A 19010-nucleotide genomic window follows, 5' to 3' on the forward strand; every position below is an offset into this window, starting at 1 on the left:
AGTGTACCCGTTGCGCCTGTCAACGTTTCTCTCTCATTTTTGCATCGACGTTCACTCGCACACGTATTGGCTTTCATATATATGCTTTCTTGCTTGCCTGACCACATGAATGGTCAAAGTTTTGTACGGCACGCAAGAGATTTTCACACACCGCTTGAATCAGCATGCTTGAGACCTTTTTCCAAATATGAAGACAACACATATGAGTCTATCCCCGATAACGAACATGAGGCCAGTATTATGCAACGTCTGTACGAGGCTCGCAAACGCCTCGAATCAGGATCTGCAGAAAACGACGCACATGAGGAAGTCTGGCTCAAAAGCAGGACTTCCACATTTCTCTCGCCGAACAACAGCACCACAAGTCTCATCTTGCCTATCCCACGAGCGAAATCGCCAAGTCCTAGTGTGTCAGCTTGGTCCATGTGTGGCGAATATAGCAAGCCGTCGACGCCTGTGTCGCTTCAATTTGAAGATCAGCAACTGCAGGAGCGTCGCGCGAGTATGAAAAACTCGCAGAATCGACCTCCAAGTCTGACATTAGACCTTAAAGACGTTCCTTATTCGGCTTTCATCGATGCCGAGCGCCGGCGCTTGAGTGAAGTTCCATCTGCATCCCAATCGCATGAACCACTGCCGCCCCAACATGTCGTACACGCGCTCGCATCGTCGGCACCGGTACCACCTGACAATTCTGGGTCGAGGTACGGCATGGCTCCATTCACGGACCTCGAGCGCGACGAGTGGGTTTGGCAATGCGATGAACATCGCTCTCCCCGCAGTAAGGCGAGCGATCCTGAAGCAAGCAGTGGCCAAGAGCAACCGTCAGGTTTGTCATCGTCTCCGGTCTCAAAATTGTCTCACGCGCAAGAAGAATGGGCTTGGGTTGTGTCTGGCGCCGCATACGGTCACCGACAAGACAAGCCAGCCACACCATTGTCTACACCAACGACCATGTCCGGTTGATGTGCATGGTCTTAAGATGTATTGTCGCTAATGCTAGGTCTTTGTAGATAATTATGCACCACCTTAGGCCAATCCCTTTCCCTTCCCCCATTCTATCATGAATTCACTCGTATCAGCTACGTTCGAGAGGAAGTCGACTCTCCGGACGCCCAGCGTTCTCTAATATGATGTGCCAAGTAAGCCCCGATCCATTCCCGAGCAATGCGGCGTATTCCGTCAGTCTCTGGGGTATCAAACGCTTCGTCAGAACATCCTGTTGATCGAGCGCTTTGCGCGGTAAGGATATCATGGGCGCCTACACAAAGGCGCTCAACTTTTTCGTCGAGTATGGCGATAACACGAGACCAATCAAGTCTGTAAACAAGACCATCGCATGTGTGTGTCTGGGGCTGCGTTGAGCATATTCTCAAAAGATGCTTGTGCATCATCGGGTGTAGAACGAATGCTGTGATGTCTGGCCATGCGTTTGTAAGTGCTGTCGGTGACTGTGATGAGCATGATGTTGAGGATGGGTCTGTGTGTAAAGCTAGTCGGCGAGTAACATGGGCATCTGTTGCAGCTTCTGCCCAATCGTCCAGGGGCCAGAACCGCTTTCCATCATGCTCTAGCCCAAGTATACCCAGTAGCACAAAGGCCGGATCTATGCGGCTAAGAATATGCATCGCTCCATCAGCGACAACTTGGCCTTCAAATGATGTCGCTTCACGCAAGAACCAGCTTTGGGATGCTGGCGCTGTGGGGCGTGTGACAATGAGCTCGAACAGCGTGCCATGTCCGTCATTCGAGATGGCATAATACGCCGGTGCGCCGGAACGTGGATGGGGAAGCACCCATAGCTGTGTCAAATCATCGTTAGTGACTTCGGACGGAAACGCGAGTGCGACGGGTGGTCTGTCGCGTTGCTGTGAGCTAGCCGCCGACATGCAGAGTTTGTTGGAAAGCAAAAAAAAAAGCGGCCAAATATTATCATCACGTGGGTTACCATGAAAGTGCTCGACTTACTCGTTCAGCATGCGTTGCCTTAGGTCACTTGATGATAATCAAAAGTCCTACTTGAGAGGCACGTTGTATCCCAAGCATAGGCGTCTGGCATGGCGGCCAAGTAACCTCCTATTAACATGCCATTCAGCGTATGGTGTTTCATAGTGTCACATGTTCAAAAGCCATTGCAAACCCTATACACATGGTACATCAAAGTGATCGACTTGATCAATTCTGGACGCCTGACCGACGCGCACATATACACGCATCAGATAGGAGAACGTCCGTAAATACGGCAAGTATGCGTCAAAATCACCAGCGAGGTTGTGATTCTGGATGTGAATATTGGCGCAAGGGAGAGCTAGTCTCATTGTTAAAGAGCGACAAAGGGTTCACAGGCTCCGCCGCGCGGAAGTACTGGCTGCTCTGCGCGAGTGACAAGGTCTTGTCAAAAATGAATTCTCCGGCTGATAAGTAGTGTTGAAGTGCGCTTCGCACATTGGGCTCTGTCACTTTGGTCACGTCAATAGTCACACCAGAGCTGTGCTTCACCCCCGCCAGGATCGTTGACACCATCAATGCATCCGCAGCGTAATGTACAAGTCGGCCCATCATTTTATTGTTCGGGAGAGTACGCGACGTGTTGAAGGCAAGTTGCGTATACAATGGAATTGAAATGGCTTCTTCGTCGAGAAATTAACGATGCGCACGAGAGCGACTTGGCGCGCAACACGAAGAAAATACCCGGCACCCGTCGTACTGCTTCCAGCGCTGCTTCGATCTCGATACCCTGTGCAAAAGCGAATCTGTTTTCATGCACCTTCAAGGATCTTGAAAATCGACAAGCCAACACATCACGTGCTATTCACCGACACAACAACACAATTCTACGCTGTGACACACAGACATTCGGACAAACTTTAACCTTTCGGCACGGCGCGTGGCGTCAGGCGTAGGCTCCGCACTAGTGCATTTGATCCATATCTGGCCTGGTCCTGTGCGTCCGATCACGGCCTTTTTTGGAACTTACAGAAAACGCATATCAAATTCGTCAAGCGAGCTAACTTTGTTCGAGCATGTCGGCTGTATTGCAAATCGGCACGCTTCGTGAGCTGACCACGTCCATGCGGCATCAAATTGTTCTGCACAATTCAGCAACAGGTGTCGATCATACACTACGTACGTGAGACATAAACAGAACAAACCGTCTTACTCATGTTGCAATTGCAGTCCTTTTTTCTGTGCCTGATGCAGGGAAACCATCATTTTCGTGCATGGAGTCGGAATGCCCTCATTTGGGAGCATCGTTAGATAAAGCACCTGCGCAATGGTCGGATCACGACATTGAAGACCTCGTTGTTGTTTGGTATGTTGGCTTCAAAGCACACGGATGCTAGCGCCAGTTCTGTTGATATTGACACATTGTTTCTTTATCTTTTGATTGCTTCTTGTTCTCGTTTGCAGCCCGTATGTATGACTCTTTCAATCACACTCGTCCCGATGTACTTGCATTTCTATGTACTTACACTCTTACAGCTGGCATGTATGTTGTGCTACCTATCTCGCGTATGTCATCCTAACCATCTCCATCAGCAATATGACTTTAGTTTAAGCACAGGCGACTCATCTACCGGTCTAAGGGCTTGCATCTACGATGTTCGCGTCGATGAGCTTGGCATCGTGTACATCGAGCCACCTACACCAGAGTCAACATGGTCCTGCAAGGCTATCCAACCAGTGCCGAGTGAATTCGCTGCGATCCCGCCACCACCGCCCGAGTCTACGACGCTTGCTCAGTTGGGGCATATTCATCTGTTCGACCCCGACGCTGTTAAGCCACCGGATCCTGAGCCACAGACCCTTATTGCATGGGCTACATTGATCCTGAACACTGCCTCTCCGTTGCACAAAATCGCATACACACGCTATGCAAAGAATGCGTTCGATCGAGGTATATCGATCGGTGGCGGGCATTGGGATGGAGCAACGTGGCATGTACCTGCAAACGAGCAGCCGCCGGAACGTCCGCCGCGCTTGCGAGATGAACAGCGGGTCGAACCTGGGCAGCAGAGCAAGCGCGGACGTGGCGGCTCCGAGCGCAGTCGCATTGCACTTTTGCATGCGCTTGCCAACATTGAGCAATGGGCCATCGACTTGGCTTGGGATATTATTGCTCGTGGACCGCGTCTCAGTGCTCGGTATATGCAGACAGAGACGAACCAGACGCCGGAGATGCCACTGCCACGCGCTTTTTTCGCTGACTTTAGCCAAGTGGCTTTGGATGAGGCGAAACATTTCACTTTGCTGCAGCAGAGGCTGATTGAGATGGGCTCCTTCTTTGGAGCCCTGCCGGTGCATCACGGACTGTGGGACTCGGCAATCGAAACCGCTGAAGATCTATGTGCTCGACTGTCGATAATTCATCTAGTGCATGAGGCGCGAGGTCTTGACGTGAACCCACTGACAATCCAAAAGTTCCGGGCGGCTGGCGATGCTCTTTCTGTCGAGTCACTCACGACGATCCATCTTGACGAAATTACCCATGTATCTGCAGGCCACCGGTGGCTCACATATTTATGCCATGTGCATCCTGAGCACCCATCACCCGTGGACGTATTCCGCTCCTCAGTTCGCAAGCATTTCGTTGGTCAGCTGAAGGGTCCCTTCAATGTTGACGACCGCCAGCAGGCTGGCCTCACGCCTCAATGGTACGAGGGGCTTTGTGGTGAAAAACATGCTGAGCGCCATGTCGAGTCATAAGTTACTATCATCGGGAACGCCATCCCAATCTGAGGCGCCATCTGTCTCCTGTGCTATCGGTACGCGCAAGTGTGCCTGATCCACGTAAAGCCGCACGCGTTTCGAAGCAGCAGGTGCACGAGCACATGCTTCATCAGACTCGTTTGTAGGCGGCTCCGCATCCCATCCCTTTAGCCGTCGCCACAAGGCCTGCTCTGGCACGGAGCGAAAGTACCTGTCCATTTCGTCTGGCTTAAAAAGTAACGCGTCCACTTCACTCTCGCTCAGTGCATCGATCTGCGCCCCTGTGAGACCTAGTTGTTCCGCTGTGCTCTGTGGTGCACATGTATTTTCAATGTCAACGACGTCATTATCAAGCAAGCTGCCAAGAAAATCGTTGTCCTCGCGGTCGTTTCTTTCACCACCATCGCAGCGGCGGCTTTTTTCATCCGAATCATTCTTGCTCTGGGCATTGGTCGTCATACTGGCGAGGCTTTCGCGCCCGAATGCGTGTGTCCAGAGCACGGGGCATGGCGTGAGCGTCCCTTTGTAGCCAGTTCCAATGCATCACTCATATACACAACGACATCGGAGCGGGCAACATGTCGCACGGCACCTGCACGTGTAGAATGTCGGGATCGATCACGTTCACGTTTTGACACAGGGCGTTCGTTCGCCCACGGCACTGCTTGCACAAGCGCCGCAAGCATTTTCTCCATTTCTGCATAACGGGACAGAACTGTCGACACAGATGCATGGATGGGTGCTACTAATACACAGCGTGTATCTTCATAGGCGTATGCAGCGGCATCTGGAGCCCATTTTGCAAGGGCCCGCACAGGCATAGCACGTCGGTAGGCTCCCTCAATAGCGTGCATAAGGATAGCATACGCGAACGAAGGCGCTTCGAGTGAATAGGGAATTTCATAGGTTTTGCACACGGACAAGAGCTTCGTGGCAAGTTCTCGAACACGCTTGGCATCAAGGGGAAAAATTCCTTTCGGTGCACGCAACACAGACACCCATGCTGATGACGGTACCTTTGTAGCAAGGAATGTTAGTTCTGCATCCAGATATAGCTCAGGGTCATTAGGAAGCGGGCGCGGTAACAAGTGGGGAGTTGCATGTCGAAGCATGGCGCACGCATGCGACACAGCGGAGCTGGCTTGCTCTGTAGCGACTGCGACGGCTGCGAGGTCGACGGCCCGATGGTCTCTTCGCAGTACTGCATACAGAGAGGCGGCTGCTAGGGCTGACACTGTTGAGCCCCAGCGACGCATCGTGCGTGTCGTGTGGGCATCTCGTTGGCGTATCGGAAACAAAACAGTGTGCGCCGCTTCAAACACTTGCATACTGGGTCCGCTCGCATACGCGAAGCCAAGTCGAGTCGCAGCGCTGCGTAACATGGAGGACATTTGGCTCATATTACGCCGATCCTGGAGTGCACGCGACGTTTCGCGATCATACGCGTGGTTCCAAAAGCGTGTGCGCTTCTGCATGTGCATTGCATCATTGAATGTAAAGGTCGAATCCATGCGTGTAAGCTGTGGCGGCACTCTGGATGAGCTGGGATGATCCATCGAATTGAGTGGCGCATCTGCCGCTATCGTTGCGCATTCGCAGCACACGAACGCACCCGCCTCGTCCATCCATTGCACCGAGCCAACCTTGGCGCAGTATGGACATATGATTATTGACGCCATCACAGTGACCGGCTCTCACGGACGCTATTTGCGACCACTCTGCACCGCGCCGCCAAAGCTACGAACGTCACCAACGCCAGTGACGCGTCGTCTCGTGCATGTAGTGGAGGGACGTTAAGTAACAATTGCACGCATGTGTGTGCCATAAGGTGTACGTTGTGTCTGCGCGGCGGCTTTGCGGAGCAGCTGCGGGCTGTCCAACAATGGCCACCACATTTTAGGTCACTCGTCCACATTGCTCCCAACATGTCCAGCCCAGCCCAGCCCATCCCAGCCATGCGAATTCCCTCCAATTTTGTGACGAATCACGTGATACACCAGGCGCTAGGCTTGGGTCCGTCGTTCCGCGTTCTCCTGTCCAACCACCTGCGAGCATTTACGAAAGCATGGCAGCCATGGCATTGCGACTAGCAGCACGCTCGCTGCGCTCTCAGGTGCCGTCTACGTATCTGAGCTTGCCACAGGTGGCACGCCGTACGCTTGTGAGCAGCTGTGCGGTGCGCTCAGATGTGCTATTCGTGCACCGTGACACGCCCTACAACAACGCGTCTATTCCGTTTTCGTTTGTTGGCGAGTACGAACAAGAGGCCAAAGATATCATTAGCAAGTACCCGCCACAGTACAAGAAGGCGGCTGTGATCCCGCTCTTGCATCTTGCTCAGAAGCAGAACGACAACTGGGTCAGCATTAGTGCGATGAACCATGTGGCCGACGTGCTTGAGATGCCACCGATGCGTGTGTACGAAGTAGCCACATTCTACACCATGTTTAACCGGTATGTTCTTGCTCTTTGTATGATGTTTCTTTAAGTATACTAACGGATTTCAGTTCTCCCGTCGGCAAGTTTTTCGTGCAGGTTTGCACGACGACCCCGTGCATGTTGGGCGGCTGTGGATCCACGGCTGTTCTTGAAGCCATCGAAAACCATCTCGGTATCAAGGCGGGTCACACAACGCCTGATAAGATGTTTACTGTGATTGAGGTTGAATGCCTTGGTGCATGTTCGAATGCGCCCATGATCCAAATCAACGATGAGTACTATGTACGTATTTTCTACAATACACACACACACACGCACACCAGTGGATCATCTAACGCTGAACAGGAAGATCTTACGCCTGAATCTGTTGTCAAGGTCCTGGATGGCCTCGCTCGCGGTGAACATGTCAAGCCAGGACCGCAAAATGGCCGTCTCACGTCTGCGCCTGACAATAAAAACAGGACTCTCACTGAAGAGGTATGTAACCACAGATTCGACAACTAATTCGCAGCCCTACGGTCCTGGCAAGTACTGCGTGCCCGATTTTGCATAGAGTCGTCGATTCGGTAGTTTTAGATTGGATGAATCTAGCGATGGACATGTGCCGTCCGTACTCGCAGCACTGGGTGATGCTGGACATTGTGTCGACTGATTTTGGACATTGCGACTTGCTAAGCAAGCCTCTTCCTAGCTGTGTTGATTCCTTTCACACCATTCGGTACAAGTGCAAACGTTTGATGGGCTTTCTTCTTTGCCCATGGCCATACCCGTTGTTGTCCCAAGGGTGACAGAACAGCCCAGATCTGCAAAACTTTCTCTCAATTGGCTCCGCGTAAATGCACCATTCATCATCCAAAGTCGGACCGACCACATTTATGGTTCTTTCGCTCGCCATCAACATACCGTTTGGATCGCATCCAACGAGTGACAGGCATCATGAATAAGACGGCATCTTTCACCCAAGAATTCGCGAAACCTTTAGCAATTCCATCATGCTCGAGTCGAAAATGCCCTGCTGACTCTGATGCGGGCCTGGACAAAAGTTATCCAAATCATATAGACGGAGACATGAGCGCATGAAGCGCAGTCAGCGTCGCTCTCAACAATGCATCAGATATGCCTAGAAACAAGTGCCAGGCGTTCTATCATTACTTTCACAGATGCATAGGATGACTAGGCCACAAAGAGATCACACCATACATGTGATAAGATCTCTCGTGTCAGTGGCCTCCACTCTTTCAAGCAAGGGAAAGTATGCAGTCCCGTTGTTGTGCGTGCTCGAATTACTCACACCAATACCTCCCGGTTACAAGATATCATGATGCGGCCCATGGTTCGGTTCCTTTGTTCATGATACTCATTTCATTCAATCTTTTTTCCGATTCAATCTCTCGCGTTTCGTTGTAACGTGGTCATATATGAAAGTATGATGCTTGTCCAGCTGACCATTTGCCACAAATTAATCAAGCATACTGAATCTTTCTCTCTTACTCACAATACCTTGGTTCTCTTGGCACTTTTCACAGATGCGAGAGGGACATGTTTGACCAAATGAACGGATAGGGCTCATAGTAGCATTATTCTGCCTTGGTTCACATATGGGCTTCGATCACATCAATAGCGGTACATATTATGCGCCATGCGACCGACCCATGAACGTCTGCTGAATGTTAGTCTCTCATTCAACGAGTGAGGTCGTCATAGCACTGGTACATACGTAGCATTGAATTGAGCGAGTAACGATCCCACAAAAGCATGCGTAGGAATAACGAGTATTCCCCACTGCTCAGCATCGACGCGTCGAAGTGTTCCTCGTACAACATCAGGTACTTCAAGTGCTCGCTCGCGATTATCTCGAGGACCTGTAGTTGCATCCACAGCATACGTTGCGACGAAGGAATTTTTGATCGGCCCAGGCGCAACGAGCAAAAAGTTTACTCGTGCACGTCGCTTGTCGCTCCCAGGTACAGGTGTTCCAGCTTGAGCTTCACATTCTAACTCGACCGAGCGGATTAAAAAATGTTGCGATGATTTGCTGGCACAATACACAGCGCGCGTAGGCGCAGGAACAAGCCCAGCGACGGAGCCGATGGTAATAACGGCTGGATTTGCCGATGTTGTTTGTAAAATTGGGAGCATAGCCCCCAGAACGATTGCTGTGCCTTTGAGATTGCCATCGCTGCTGTGCTGTACGGTCTGAGCAATCTGATCGAGACCTTCTCTGCTTGCGTGCAAGAAAGCTGTGGCTTGGCCTGACGCATTAACATTGCATGGATCGACGTTGGCCACACCTAGTATCGGCAGAATTGAAGTGACTCCAAACACAATATGCAGCGTGTCCAACCCATAGAGGTTTTGTATCACAAAGTCGCGTAGTTTTATGACACCCTCTGTCTCAGTGAGCTCTGTGGGAACGACGTAAACTTGTGCGTGAGGATGACGCTTTCCGCGTCCCTCTGTCTGCTTCAGCATTGTATGCCGGACATGATCAAGTGCTTGTTTCCGGCGGCCTACAATCACGATCTGCCGCGCGCCACGTTCCAAATACTGCCGAAGAAATTCAGCGCCCAAGCCGTCTAATGTTGAAGCCCCGAGAATCAATACACGTTCATCGGTTTCCGACACTTTTTTCGTGCGTTTAGATTTCTGACCATATTTCATAAGTGCATACACGATGCATATAGCAAGTAGTGCACTTGTCAAGGTTTTTTGAGGCATGAGCGTGTCAGATGCAGCTTTTGTAGCACGACTCAAGGCCAAGAAGCTATGCTGAACTGTGAGAGGATTTTGGAGCAATTTATTTCTCTGTGGAGAAGCCCCTTTCAGTGGAGCAACAAAACGACTGAATAGGCGGGGCAGAGGTTTGGGTAATGGCGTCTCCATGAGCCAGTCGTCACTAGCACGACGGGGTCTAGCGCGCCTGCAAGCACTGTTTACTAAGCCCATCTCTCTCGAACTGCTCCTCGAAAGAGAAAAATCCATCCTTGCACTAGATTCATTGAGCAATTGTCGTCTTGTGCTCACGCAATTGTCGTGTGCAAAAATGGCGGTACAGGGCGCCTCTAGAGCAAACACAAATCGAAACGCTAACGATTTTGAGCCACCGCCAGGATACGTACCTGCTCATCTATCTAGCGACGAAACGGCATCGCATGGTGACGAAGTATGGGTAATTCGCGTTCCTGATGGCGTGGATGCTCGTGCTTTGGATGGCGTCACGATACCCTTGGAAGCACTTGAATCAGCGAGTAGTTCGCCTCTTGCGAGTGTTCGTGTGTCAGAGACGGATACATATGACGTTCTACAAGCACGTGGCTCTTCCTCGTCTTCATCGAAGGCGCCATCTTCCGCGCAGCCAGCAGCATCACAGCTCATTGAGATGGCTGCACCAACAACGACAGGCCATGTATTTTTAGATGAAGAGTTTTTGCGCTCGGAACAAAATGCAGGTGTGGCGGCCGAGCTCCAGAGTATATGTGCATTGATGCCTAGTGGATCGAATGGGTCTTCATTGCGTATGACGCCTGTGTCACGGCGTTTCTATATGGCACGCCAAGCTCCCTCGAGCCTTTACCCGCATGGAATTCCAGTGCCAGTTCCACCCAAACATAAACAGCCATGGGATCGGCTTCAAGGTGTATTTCATCCAGCGGGATCACAACGCAACGCGCCTACATCGCGCGCGAAAGGCACCGACGATGTTGACCGGAGACGAAATGAGCATGATGCGGATGAAGTGAATGCTGATGCAGAGGCCAGCACACAGGATGCCGATGCCAAGCTTGACAAGGCGCAGAAGAAACGCAAAAAAGAGGCTGGTGAGGACTCAAGTAAGGCTGAAAAGAAGAAGAAAAAGAAGCAAAAGTCGTAGGATAATGTATGAATGTAGAGTGCACTATGTCTATTCATTTTCACCATCATCGTCGGTATCGACGTCTATGTCGTCATCCATCCACTCGTTTGCATCCAGTGCATCATATTCTGGCGCCTCATCGTATTTCGTTTCGTCGTCTTCATGTTCATCTTTGTCATCACTCGTTTTTGCTTTTTCACTGAAGTCTTGGTCATCTTCGTCTTCGTCTTCGTCCTCGTTCTCGTCTTGCTCATGTGTATACGTAGAGTCGTCACCATCGTCTTCGTTTTCAACACTCTCATTTTCGTCGACAAACTCAATCACAATGATGCCCGACAAGAGCACCCATAAGATTGGGCCCAGAATTGCACTTGTCATCCAAGCAATACGACCATAGCGCAGCGTTGGTGCCAAGTTCGACGTCTCATTCGCTGACGAGCGCCACCATGACGAGAGCCCCCGCCAAAGCGATACCCACGACGGCCGATTTGGTAAGGATACACTGGGCCACAATGAAATGGTCTGATGGTGCCATGCCCACGATGATGATGTCGCTTGCCAAAGCCACTCGTGCATGCGCTTGGTATGTTGAACCAGGATGGGAAACTCAGCGCGAAGTAGCGATGGGAGTGGGTCAACGGGCCAGTCCACAAAGACCCAAGGTGCGAGTAGCGAATAAAGTCGCGCATCAACAGAAGTAGGCTCGTTCCAGTGGCCAAGAAACTCTCGCTCTTGAAGGTATACGGCTACCGATTTGAATAAGCGGCGCGCACGAGAGACGAGACGCGATCGTTCCCATTCTTCACGCACATCGCTCGCGAGATTTGGATTCTCACGGAACCCAGGGCGCGGCATATATGAGATAGGATCACGGGCTTCAGCCAAGCCTGCCGTTGTTTTCCAGCGTTGCGCCTCGCGGCGCTCCTGACGCTCCCATGAGCCGCCAACGCCCCACAGATTGATGTTCGGGCTTTCAAGCCTAGCACGCACAGCTGCACGCATCCTGCGAGGGAGCGACGAGGGAATCAAGCGACGACGCGTGCCCGACAGTGCGGTGCAAGTGACTTTTTGGAAGTTGGGTGGCAGCGAAAAGAGAGTGTGCAGTACTAAATCACTTAGTTCATCGTCGAGCCATGCGTGTAGCGCGCGGGTTTTTGCCGCATGACTTGGATCACGTAAAGACTTGTCAAGACTTGAATGTTCACATAAAAATGTGCGGATGGAAGAGGGTGTAGTAGCAATCAGTTCTCCGAGTTCATGATAACTTGGATGCTGATGATCAGGGGACGTCACTGTGGGTGGCGCTTGTGTGTATAGCGCAGGCACAGCATCTGTGTGGAAGAACGAATGGGGCGCAAATGCACATACGTTTGGGACGTGTGCTAGTTGAAGAAGTGCCAGTACATACAGCGATGTAGGATCAATGGATGGTAGCGACGATGTGCCGCCCCAAACAGTAACGGCAAGTGGCGGTGCTGGCGGCATACGGAAGCGACAGATCAGTGGCAGTGTGTGGAACTGAGCTGCTGCGGGTGGCGGCGACTCCACAGCGAGGCAACACGGTAACAAGTGCTTATTGGCTCAGGTACATGTGCCTGGACCAACGAGGAGCTGCAACGCTATCTGGTGCATGCACTCTTGGCAAGAAAAAGCTGTGTTGGATTGAAGAAAGTGTGTGTGTCGTTTGCGCACGAGCGCGAAATGAATGAGCCAATCCCACATAGCACACCTCTGTCCTACAACTTCCGCGCTGACATACTAAGTGCAGCCGTTGCTACTTCTCTCCTTCGCCTCGCACTATATCTTGATTTCGATCTTGCCTGCGTTGCATTTCCGCTTTTGAGGCTGGAAACCGTGTCTGGTTGACTCAATCACTAGCACACAGCACTGTTACTCTTTTTTCTACCATCATCTTCGTTAACGATGTCATCCTCATCGACTGCAGAACATCGTCAAGATCCCAACGTTTCCGAGCTCATTGAGGACGATGTTCCGCCAGAGCTGATTGAAGCCGAGTCTCGAGAGCTGGAGGCACAAGATTCCGACACGCCCGTGCGCCACTTGCGCATCGACTGGCCAAGCTCGTCGATCAAGGGCTGCTTCGTCATTGGGCCCAGTGTGCCTCATGTACATCCGCCTTTGTACGATATGCCAAATTCAGCGGATGTGGAAAACAATGCATCCTCTGCAGTATTCCAATCAAAGAGCAGTCCGATTAATGCAACGGTCATTGTGCTGCATGGACACGGCCAACGTACTCCACACACCGGCTCAGCCGAGTCCCAACCTGAGCAGTCTGATCCCATGCAACTGCTGAAGGCGGTACGCAAAAATACCGTATTTGTGCAAGCACGGACACAACATAACTCGGCATGCATCCATGTCCCAACATATGCAGGTCGCAAGCCGCTGCACATCAAAGTCCAAGCACATTCTGGCAATGCAACGGTGATTCTCCCGCACTCGTTCAACGGGCTCATTTCCTGGAATGTGGAAAATGGCTCATTCAACATGTCACCAGGAGCTGCGTCACACGCACAGCGTGTCGACAACAATCCTAGTAAGCGCCACGGAACTATGCGGATGATTGTCGACCCTGATCTGCCGGCATGGATGACAGGCAACGGTCGTCGCGGTGATGTCTGTCAGATCAGCACGCATACAGGACGAGTCTATGTGTGCATGAGTGGCGAGAAGAGAAGCAGTGGCAAAAAGGGATGTGTCATTTGTTAGGGGCGGCGGTTGTAATATAAGAGCCTGGCATCAGAAAGACAAGCATGTCAAAGACAATGGACCATGGCCCAAAAAAACTCTCCAACATTGTTGGGTTTGGGGGTTAGCGGGATGAACCAACAAAACACACAGACTTTTTATTTGGGAAACAGGGGCGCGATCTTTTCCGCTGTGTCCCGCATACGTATGTGCGATTGCCATGCATAGAGAGAGTCCCATGTCCGCTGCGATGCAGGCACTTGCAACTCATTCAGCAAAGTGGTCATCGCACGGGGCATCACGGGCTGGAGTAATACACCACACAGACGCAGCGCCTCACAGCTTGCAAATACGCAGCGATGCACGGCATCGAGCGGTGTGTCTGTGGACCAAGGTGCCGAATGCTGCACGAGCTCATTGGTCAATGCAATGACATCAAAGACAGCCTGGATTGCTTTGGATGGCTCATATGCTTGCATATGTGCATCGAATGTCGGCGGCAAGTGCGTGCAAGCGTGGATAAGGCGCTTTTCTGCCTCTGCCCAATGTGTTGGCCGCGCAAGAAGAAGGCCGGTGCCCGTGAGGCGCGCCTGGATCTTGGGTGCAAGTACCCGCGAAAGCAAATTGCCTAGCTGGCCTTGTAAAAATTTGCGCTTGTGCTCTTCCAATAAGGCAGGTGCATAATCAGCGTCGGTGCCAATGTGTCCCCCAATGCGCATAAGATAGTACCGCATTGTATCGACCCCATACGTATGTAAAGCATGGAATGGATTGATCGCGTTGCCTTTGGATTTCGACATTTTTGCTTTGTTCACAGTCCAATGGGAATGTGCGACGATAGTTCGCGGTAGTGGGAGACCAGCCGCCATGAGAAAAGCCGGCCAGTATATGGCATGGAACCGCACAATGTCTTTTCCAACGATGTGTACATCAGCAGGCCAGCCAGGCTGCATGTGGGGATATCCAAGAGCAGTCATATAGTTGACCAAAGCGTCCATCCAGACATACATAGTGTGCTGAGGATCGCCCGGCACAGGAATACCCCAAGTAAGACGCGAACGCAGACGAGAAATCGACAGGTCCTGTAAACCTGAGCGCACCTCGGCCAGGACGTGGTCGTACATATTTGAAGGCTGGATCACTTCGCGATTGTTCTCGAGCCAGTCAAGTAATGGCTGTTGAAAGGCCGAGAGACGGAACTTGTAGTTGGTCTCGGTCGTCCACTCTACTCGCTGGCCTGTCTCGATGGATGTGTAAACTGTCTCAGACGACGAGCCAGACTGTTGCTTGGTCGCACAGATTTGGGACTCTGGATAAAAAGCCTCGTCCGATACGGCATACCAGCCTTGGTGTTCACCCAAGTAGATGTGTCCATGACAAGCAAGTTTATTCTGCCATGCACATATGTCTGTGTAAGTAAGATCGAAAGAGAAAGAAAGCAAGGGAGGGGTCGAAGAAACCCAAACATGAAACAGGATCAAGGTAAAACACGGGCTTTTTAACGTACCCAGACATGTTGTACGGCTGCAATGTGGGTGTCCTCAGTCGTGCGAATGAAGCGTGTCGGCTCAATGTCGGCTGCACGTGCGAGTGCTTCGAAACGCTGACTCACACGATCACATAGTGCTCGTGGTTCCACTCCCATTGTTTCGGCGACGCGCTGAATTTTAAGTCCATGCTCATCTGTACCTGTTGTCATAAGTGCGCGTGTCGTTTCGTCGTTGGGTATAGTGCCATAGGTTGACCATCCGCGATACCGTAGTTCCGCATACCGACGAAGCACGTCTGCCATTACACTGGAGTGCAAGTGCCCAATGTGCGGCTCAGCATTCACGTAAAAGATCGGCGTCGTCACATAGAACGGTTTCGGCATAGGTTGCGACGGCGATTGGGTATGCGTATGGGCCTCCGAACATGGCGGGCTATACGTGCTCACACGGCGCACAAAGTACCGGGACAGCTGGCTTTGTAACCGTGGCAGCGACAACCGCTTGATATTCATGTTGCTCAATTCCTGCCAGTAGTCAATCTTCTTTGTCCTACGGGTTATGCAAAATGAGTCAAACGAAACTGCGTCGTTCCAAGATGTGCATGCCTTGTAGTAGCTCCACCTTTTTTCATTATCACCGGTGTGGAGCACATCGTCATGACTGGAGGAGCTACGGAAGTTTGTACCTTAGTAAGATCTGGACACTCATACGACGTAACAAGTCAGGGAGAAAAAAAAATCCAACTCGGTTGCCATTCTGTGGAGAGACACACGTGCTAGGTCGACTGATGGTGATGAATGGATGCATGCTGGACTGGATCCCGCTTGGGCCTGCAAAGTGTGTCGAGATAGCTTGGACCTCGGTCCCATGAATGATGTTCGTATCGCAGCGGCCATGCGTTTGGGAAGGTGCGATGCTGAGATGACGCAAGCGAATCTTGCGCCGCAGCTGCATGCACAGGTGCATCGCGACATGTTTGAATGTGCGAAGCACGCACATGCCACGGGATCCATGGCTGCTGCCAGGCACGACAGCCCGGCTTGTGGTGGTGATGAAAATGATGATAGTGATGTTGTGGGGACTTTGGTGACGGGTCCTGGTCAAGAGCGCTAAGCACGTTTACGATTTGAGCACCGTGAGTAACATGATCATGAACGTGCACATAGGGTGTAGGACAATTATGAAGAAGAAGGTGGTGGTTTGCGTGGCGAAGCAAATGTCCGTCACCTAGACGATCGTGATCAAGATGTAACGGATGATCCAAGGCGGCTGTCGGCTTTGGTGTGAATGAGTCAATCTGTGCGAGTTTGCTTGTGTGATGGTGCAATGTTTCATTCTTATAGCCTGGGCTCAGCTGGTTCTTATCATCATATGCAGGCATGTCAGAATCTTGCGCGATTGTGTCAAGTGAACCTGTTCCGCGCCGAGCGGCATGATCATGACCCTGTCTTTCGTACACTTGGAGCTTGGCACGCAGCTCCATCACATAATCAAGTGCGTGAGAAATGATGCACAGCTTCTCGAGCACAACATGTGTGCTAATATACCCGTCTACGTTGTCGTCATCGCCAACAAACAGGGGTGATGTCGTTGATTTGGCACGTTTTTGCACACATGCGCATGCTTGTTCGCGGCAAGCAGGTACAATGCATTGTAGGCATATCAGTTGATCGTTGATTTTCTCTCGGCGCCGTCGCTCAATGACGGAATGCTCGGTTCTGCGTTGTGACGCACGACTTGCACAGCGAGGCTTGCGTGCACAGGACTCGGATTTGGCCTGTAGCTTTGGCAGCTTCGCTGATTTTAGAGAAGTAAGCGCATCAGTGTCAGGTATGAAGCTGCGTTTGGCCACATCCGTCGCCTTCAATACGGTATCAGGCATCGTCGCTGCACGGCGTGAACGCGTGCGAATACACATAAGTGATGAGCTGATCAAATCACTTGCTAGAAGCGGATCGGGGAAGTTGGATTACCACTGCTACGACAAGCATCTCAGGAGCGATGCAGTGCATTTTGTCACCAGCGAGTTGGTAGTACCCTGCCAGTCTTGCTCATTGGGCACGACGGTTCCTTGGCAGCTGCTGCGCTTGCATCTCACGTGGAGTCACTGACAGGGTTCGCGATCAGATTGTGATCAGTACGCGATTATGTTGACCTAGTGCTGAGTCAGCAATTTGAATCGGCGGATTCGTTGCATGGATGATTTCGTTGGGAGACAGCGACGGGGCACAGTCTTGTGCGTGTGCGCGGGTGGAGGCCAGGGATAGCTTAGTCACACGACCTATCGACAAGCACGCATTGGCACCATGTCGGGAAGGCAAGGAGGCAAGCTGAAGCCATTGAAGCAGCCGAAGAAAGGACAAAAAGAGCTTGATGATGATGTACGTGCGTCGATCCGACCTACCGCCGGGCCAGTGTGTAGTGGTGGCCTGTATTCGCGTGTGTTGTGCTAACGAAGATAGGACCTCGCCTTCAAACAGAAGCAGAAGGAGGAGGCGGCTGCAAAAAAGGCCGCTATTGAGAAACTAAAGGGCAAGAAGTAAGAGCACACACGATCGATCATACAGTACATGGGCGGGTCTTTCTTTAGTGTATGTAGACACGTACATGCATGAACGTCCTATGTCATGGCACGCATGGCCTCGGCACTTTGCAACAATGCATACATACTTTGTAGACGAGGCATGGACGCGCCGTGTGCCTCGGCCACTCGAATTGCATTCCCGAGAATGGCATCAAGCTCCAGTGCATGCCCCGCCTTCCAATCCTGTACCATACTGGATGCGCTTTGCGACGTGTTGCGCGCTGTGCTTTCAAGGAGTTTTGCAGGCGATGCAAACTTGTCCGGCATGGGGCAGCCAAATACAGACGGCGTAGCCTCGAGTACTTCATGCATGCATGCTTCAATGTGCTTTCGAAGTGCGGGATCTCGCACCATGTCTGGGTTGCTCCGGCCGCCTGCCAGCACGCCAGATGTATTCATGGAGGCATTGATGCAAAGCTTGTGCCAACGGACGAGCTGAATGCCTAGTGCATCGTATGTCTCAGCATCTTTGATGCCGCCGCGGGTCAGGAGTTCGGCAAAGTCTCGGACACGGTCTTCCGTTCGGTTCAGGAGCGCGCGAGCCTCGGGCGTCGTGGCTGACCCGTGCAGATCAGTGTAGGGGCCGAGACTGATGCGTGTCCAGCGGTACTGGACGATGCGTGTTGGATGCGTTTTGGCAGCACTTATCACAGTGACGGCCGATATGATCGGCGTTCTCGGATAGCGCTCGCGGTATGGTGCCTCGATATCGACGCCATTCTGCAGAAGCACAATCGTCGTTGTCTCACTAATCACAGGCGCAAGGAATTCCACGGAGGATAGATCCATTGATAATGCTTTCGTAGCCACACACACATAGTCCCAAGGCTCAGAGGCAAGTGCCGCGGCTTCTTCCACTGTTGCATACACACTGTGCGGAGTAAATTGATATGTGCCAAAGCTGTGCGTTTCGAGCTCGAAGCCTTGCGTCTTTGCAAGCTCGTAATTCGAGCGGCATACGAGCGAGACGCGCGTGTGCTCGGGGTCAAGCTTGCTTCCGTAGAAGCAACCGACAGCACCTGCACCTACGACAAGGACATTGAAAGGCATAGTACGTGCGTGTATGTATGCACTATTACCGCGAAATGTCAGCGGCTATGTGCAGTCGACGAAGCGGGAGAGGAGACACTGCTGGTCGTGCTTATGGTATCAAGTCAAGACGAAGTGGAGAAACGAGACATGATCCTGCTCTGATCTTTCCCGCGCTCAAAGGAACACTGTG

At 51.8% G+C, this 19010-nt stretch overlaps 12 protein-coding genes across 12 annotated transcripts; 5 read left to right on the top strand and 7 right to left on the bottom strand.

Annotated features, from left to right (window-relative positions):
* Positions 1–240: 240 nt before the first annotated feature.
* On the top strand, positions 241–966 carry MGL_0577 (uncharacterized protein; the record flags this gene model as incomplete). The annotated part of the gene is made up of 1 exon (XM_001732750.1): positions 241–966. The coding sequence occupies one exon, from the start codon at positions 241–243 to the stop codon at positions 964–966; it is 726 nt and encodes a 241-aa protein (XP_001732802.1).
* A 116-nt stretch (positions 967–1082) lies between these two features.
* On the bottom strand, positions 1083–1889 carry MGL_0578 (uncharacterized protein; the record flags this gene model as incomplete). The annotated part of the gene is made up of 1 exon (XM_001732751.1): positions 1083–1889. The coding sequence occupies one exon, from the start codon at positions 1887–1889 to the stop codon at positions 1083–1085; it is 807 nt and encodes a 268-aa protein (XP_001732803.1).
* Positions 1890–3492: 1603 nt separating this feature from the next.
* MGL_0579 (uncharacterized protein) lies at positions 3493–4707 on the top strand (the record flags this gene model as incomplete). Its single annotated transcript, XM_001732752.1, has 1 exon — positions 3493–4707. One exon carries the CDS (start codon positions 3493–3495, stop codon positions 4705–4707), a length of 1215 nt encoding a protein of 404 aa, XP_001732804.1.
* A 458-nt stretch (positions 4708–5165) lies between these two features.
* MGL_0580 (uncharacterized protein) lies at positions 5166–6038 on the bottom strand (the record flags this gene model as incomplete). The annotated part of the gene is made up of 1 exon (XM_001732753.1): positions 5166–6038. The coding sequence occupies one exon, from the start codon at positions 6036–6038 to the stop codon at positions 5166–5168; it is 873 nt and encodes a 290-aa protein (XP_001732805.1).
* Positions 6039–6784: 746 nt separating this feature from the next.
* On the top strand, positions 6785–7653 carry MGL_0581 (uncharacterized protein; the record flags this gene model as incomplete). The annotated part of the gene is made up of 2 exons (XM_001732754.1): positions 6785–7164; positions 7218–7653. The coding sequence occupies 2 exons, from the start codon at positions 6785–6787 to the stop codon at positions 7651–7653; spliced, it is 816 nt and encodes a 271-aa protein (XP_001732806.1).
* A 1194-nt stretch (positions 7654–8847) lies between these two features.
* On the bottom strand, positions 8848–9810 carry MGL_0582 (uncharacterized protein; the record flags this gene model as incomplete). Its single annotated transcript, XM_001732755.1, has 1 exon — positions 8848–9810. One exon carries the CDS (start codon positions 9808–9810, stop codon positions 8848–8850), a length of 963 nt encoding a protein of 320 aa, XP_001732807.1.
* Positions 9811–10192: 382 nt separating this feature from the next.
* Positions 10193–11020, top strand: MGL_0583 (uncharacterized protein; the record flags this gene model as incomplete). Its single annotated transcript, XM_001732756.1, has 1 exon — positions 10193–11020. The coding sequence occupies one exon, from the start codon at positions 10193–10195 to the stop codon at positions 11018–11020; it is 828 nt and encodes a 275-aa protein (XP_001732808.1).
* Positions 11021–11050: 30 nt separating this feature from the next.
* MGL_0584 (uncharacterized protein) lies at positions 11051–12487 on the bottom strand (the record flags this gene model as incomplete). Its single annotated transcript, XM_001732757.1, has 1 exon — positions 11051–12487. One exon carries the CDS (start codon positions 12485–12487, stop codon positions 11051–11053), a length of 1437 nt encoding a protein of 478 aa, XP_001732809.1.
* Positions 12488–12925: 438 nt separating this feature from the next.
* Positions 12926–13735, top strand: MGL_0585 (uncharacterized protein; the record flags this gene model as incomplete). The annotated part of the gene is made up of 1 exon (XM_001732758.1): positions 12926–13735. The coding sequence occupies one exon, from the start codon at positions 12926–12928 to the stop codon at positions 13733–13735; it is 810 nt and encodes a 269-aa protein (XP_001732810.1).
* Positions 13736–13872: 137 nt separating this feature from the next.
* On the bottom strand, positions 13873–15587 carry MGL_0586 (uncharacterized protein; the record flags this gene model as incomplete). The annotated part of the gene is made up of 2 exons (XM_001732759.1): positions 13873–15105; positions 15222–15587. 2 exons carry the CDS (start codon positions 15585–15587, stop codon positions 13873–13875), a joined length of 1599 nt encoding a protein of 532 aa, XP_001732811.1.
* Positions 15588–15979: 392 nt separating this feature from the next.
* MGL_0587 (uncharacterized protein) lies at positions 15980–17122 on the bottom strand (the record flags this gene model as incomplete). Its single annotated transcript, XM_001732760.1, has 1 exon — positions 15980–17122. One exon carries the CDS (start codon positions 17120–17122, stop codon positions 15980–15982), a length of 1143 nt encoding a protein of 380 aa, XP_001732812.1.
* Positions 17123–17824: 702 nt separating this feature from the next.
* MGL_0588 (uncharacterized protein) lies at positions 17825–18838 on the bottom strand (the record flags this gene model as incomplete). Its single annotated transcript, XM_001732761.1, has 1 exon — positions 17825–18838. The coding sequence occupies one exon, from the start codon at positions 18836–18838 to the stop codon at positions 17825–17827; it is 1014 nt and encodes a 337-aa protein (XP_001732813.1).
* Positions 18839–19010: the final 172 nt, after the last annotated feature.

This window comes from Malassezia globosa (genome assembly GCF_000181695.2).
Source record: "Malassezia globosa CBS 7966 chromosome Unknown mgl_sf_1.1, whole genome shotgun sequence".
NCBI lineage: Eukaryota > Fungi > Basidiomycota > Malasseziomycetes > Malasseziales > Malasseziaceae > Malassezia > Malassezia globosa.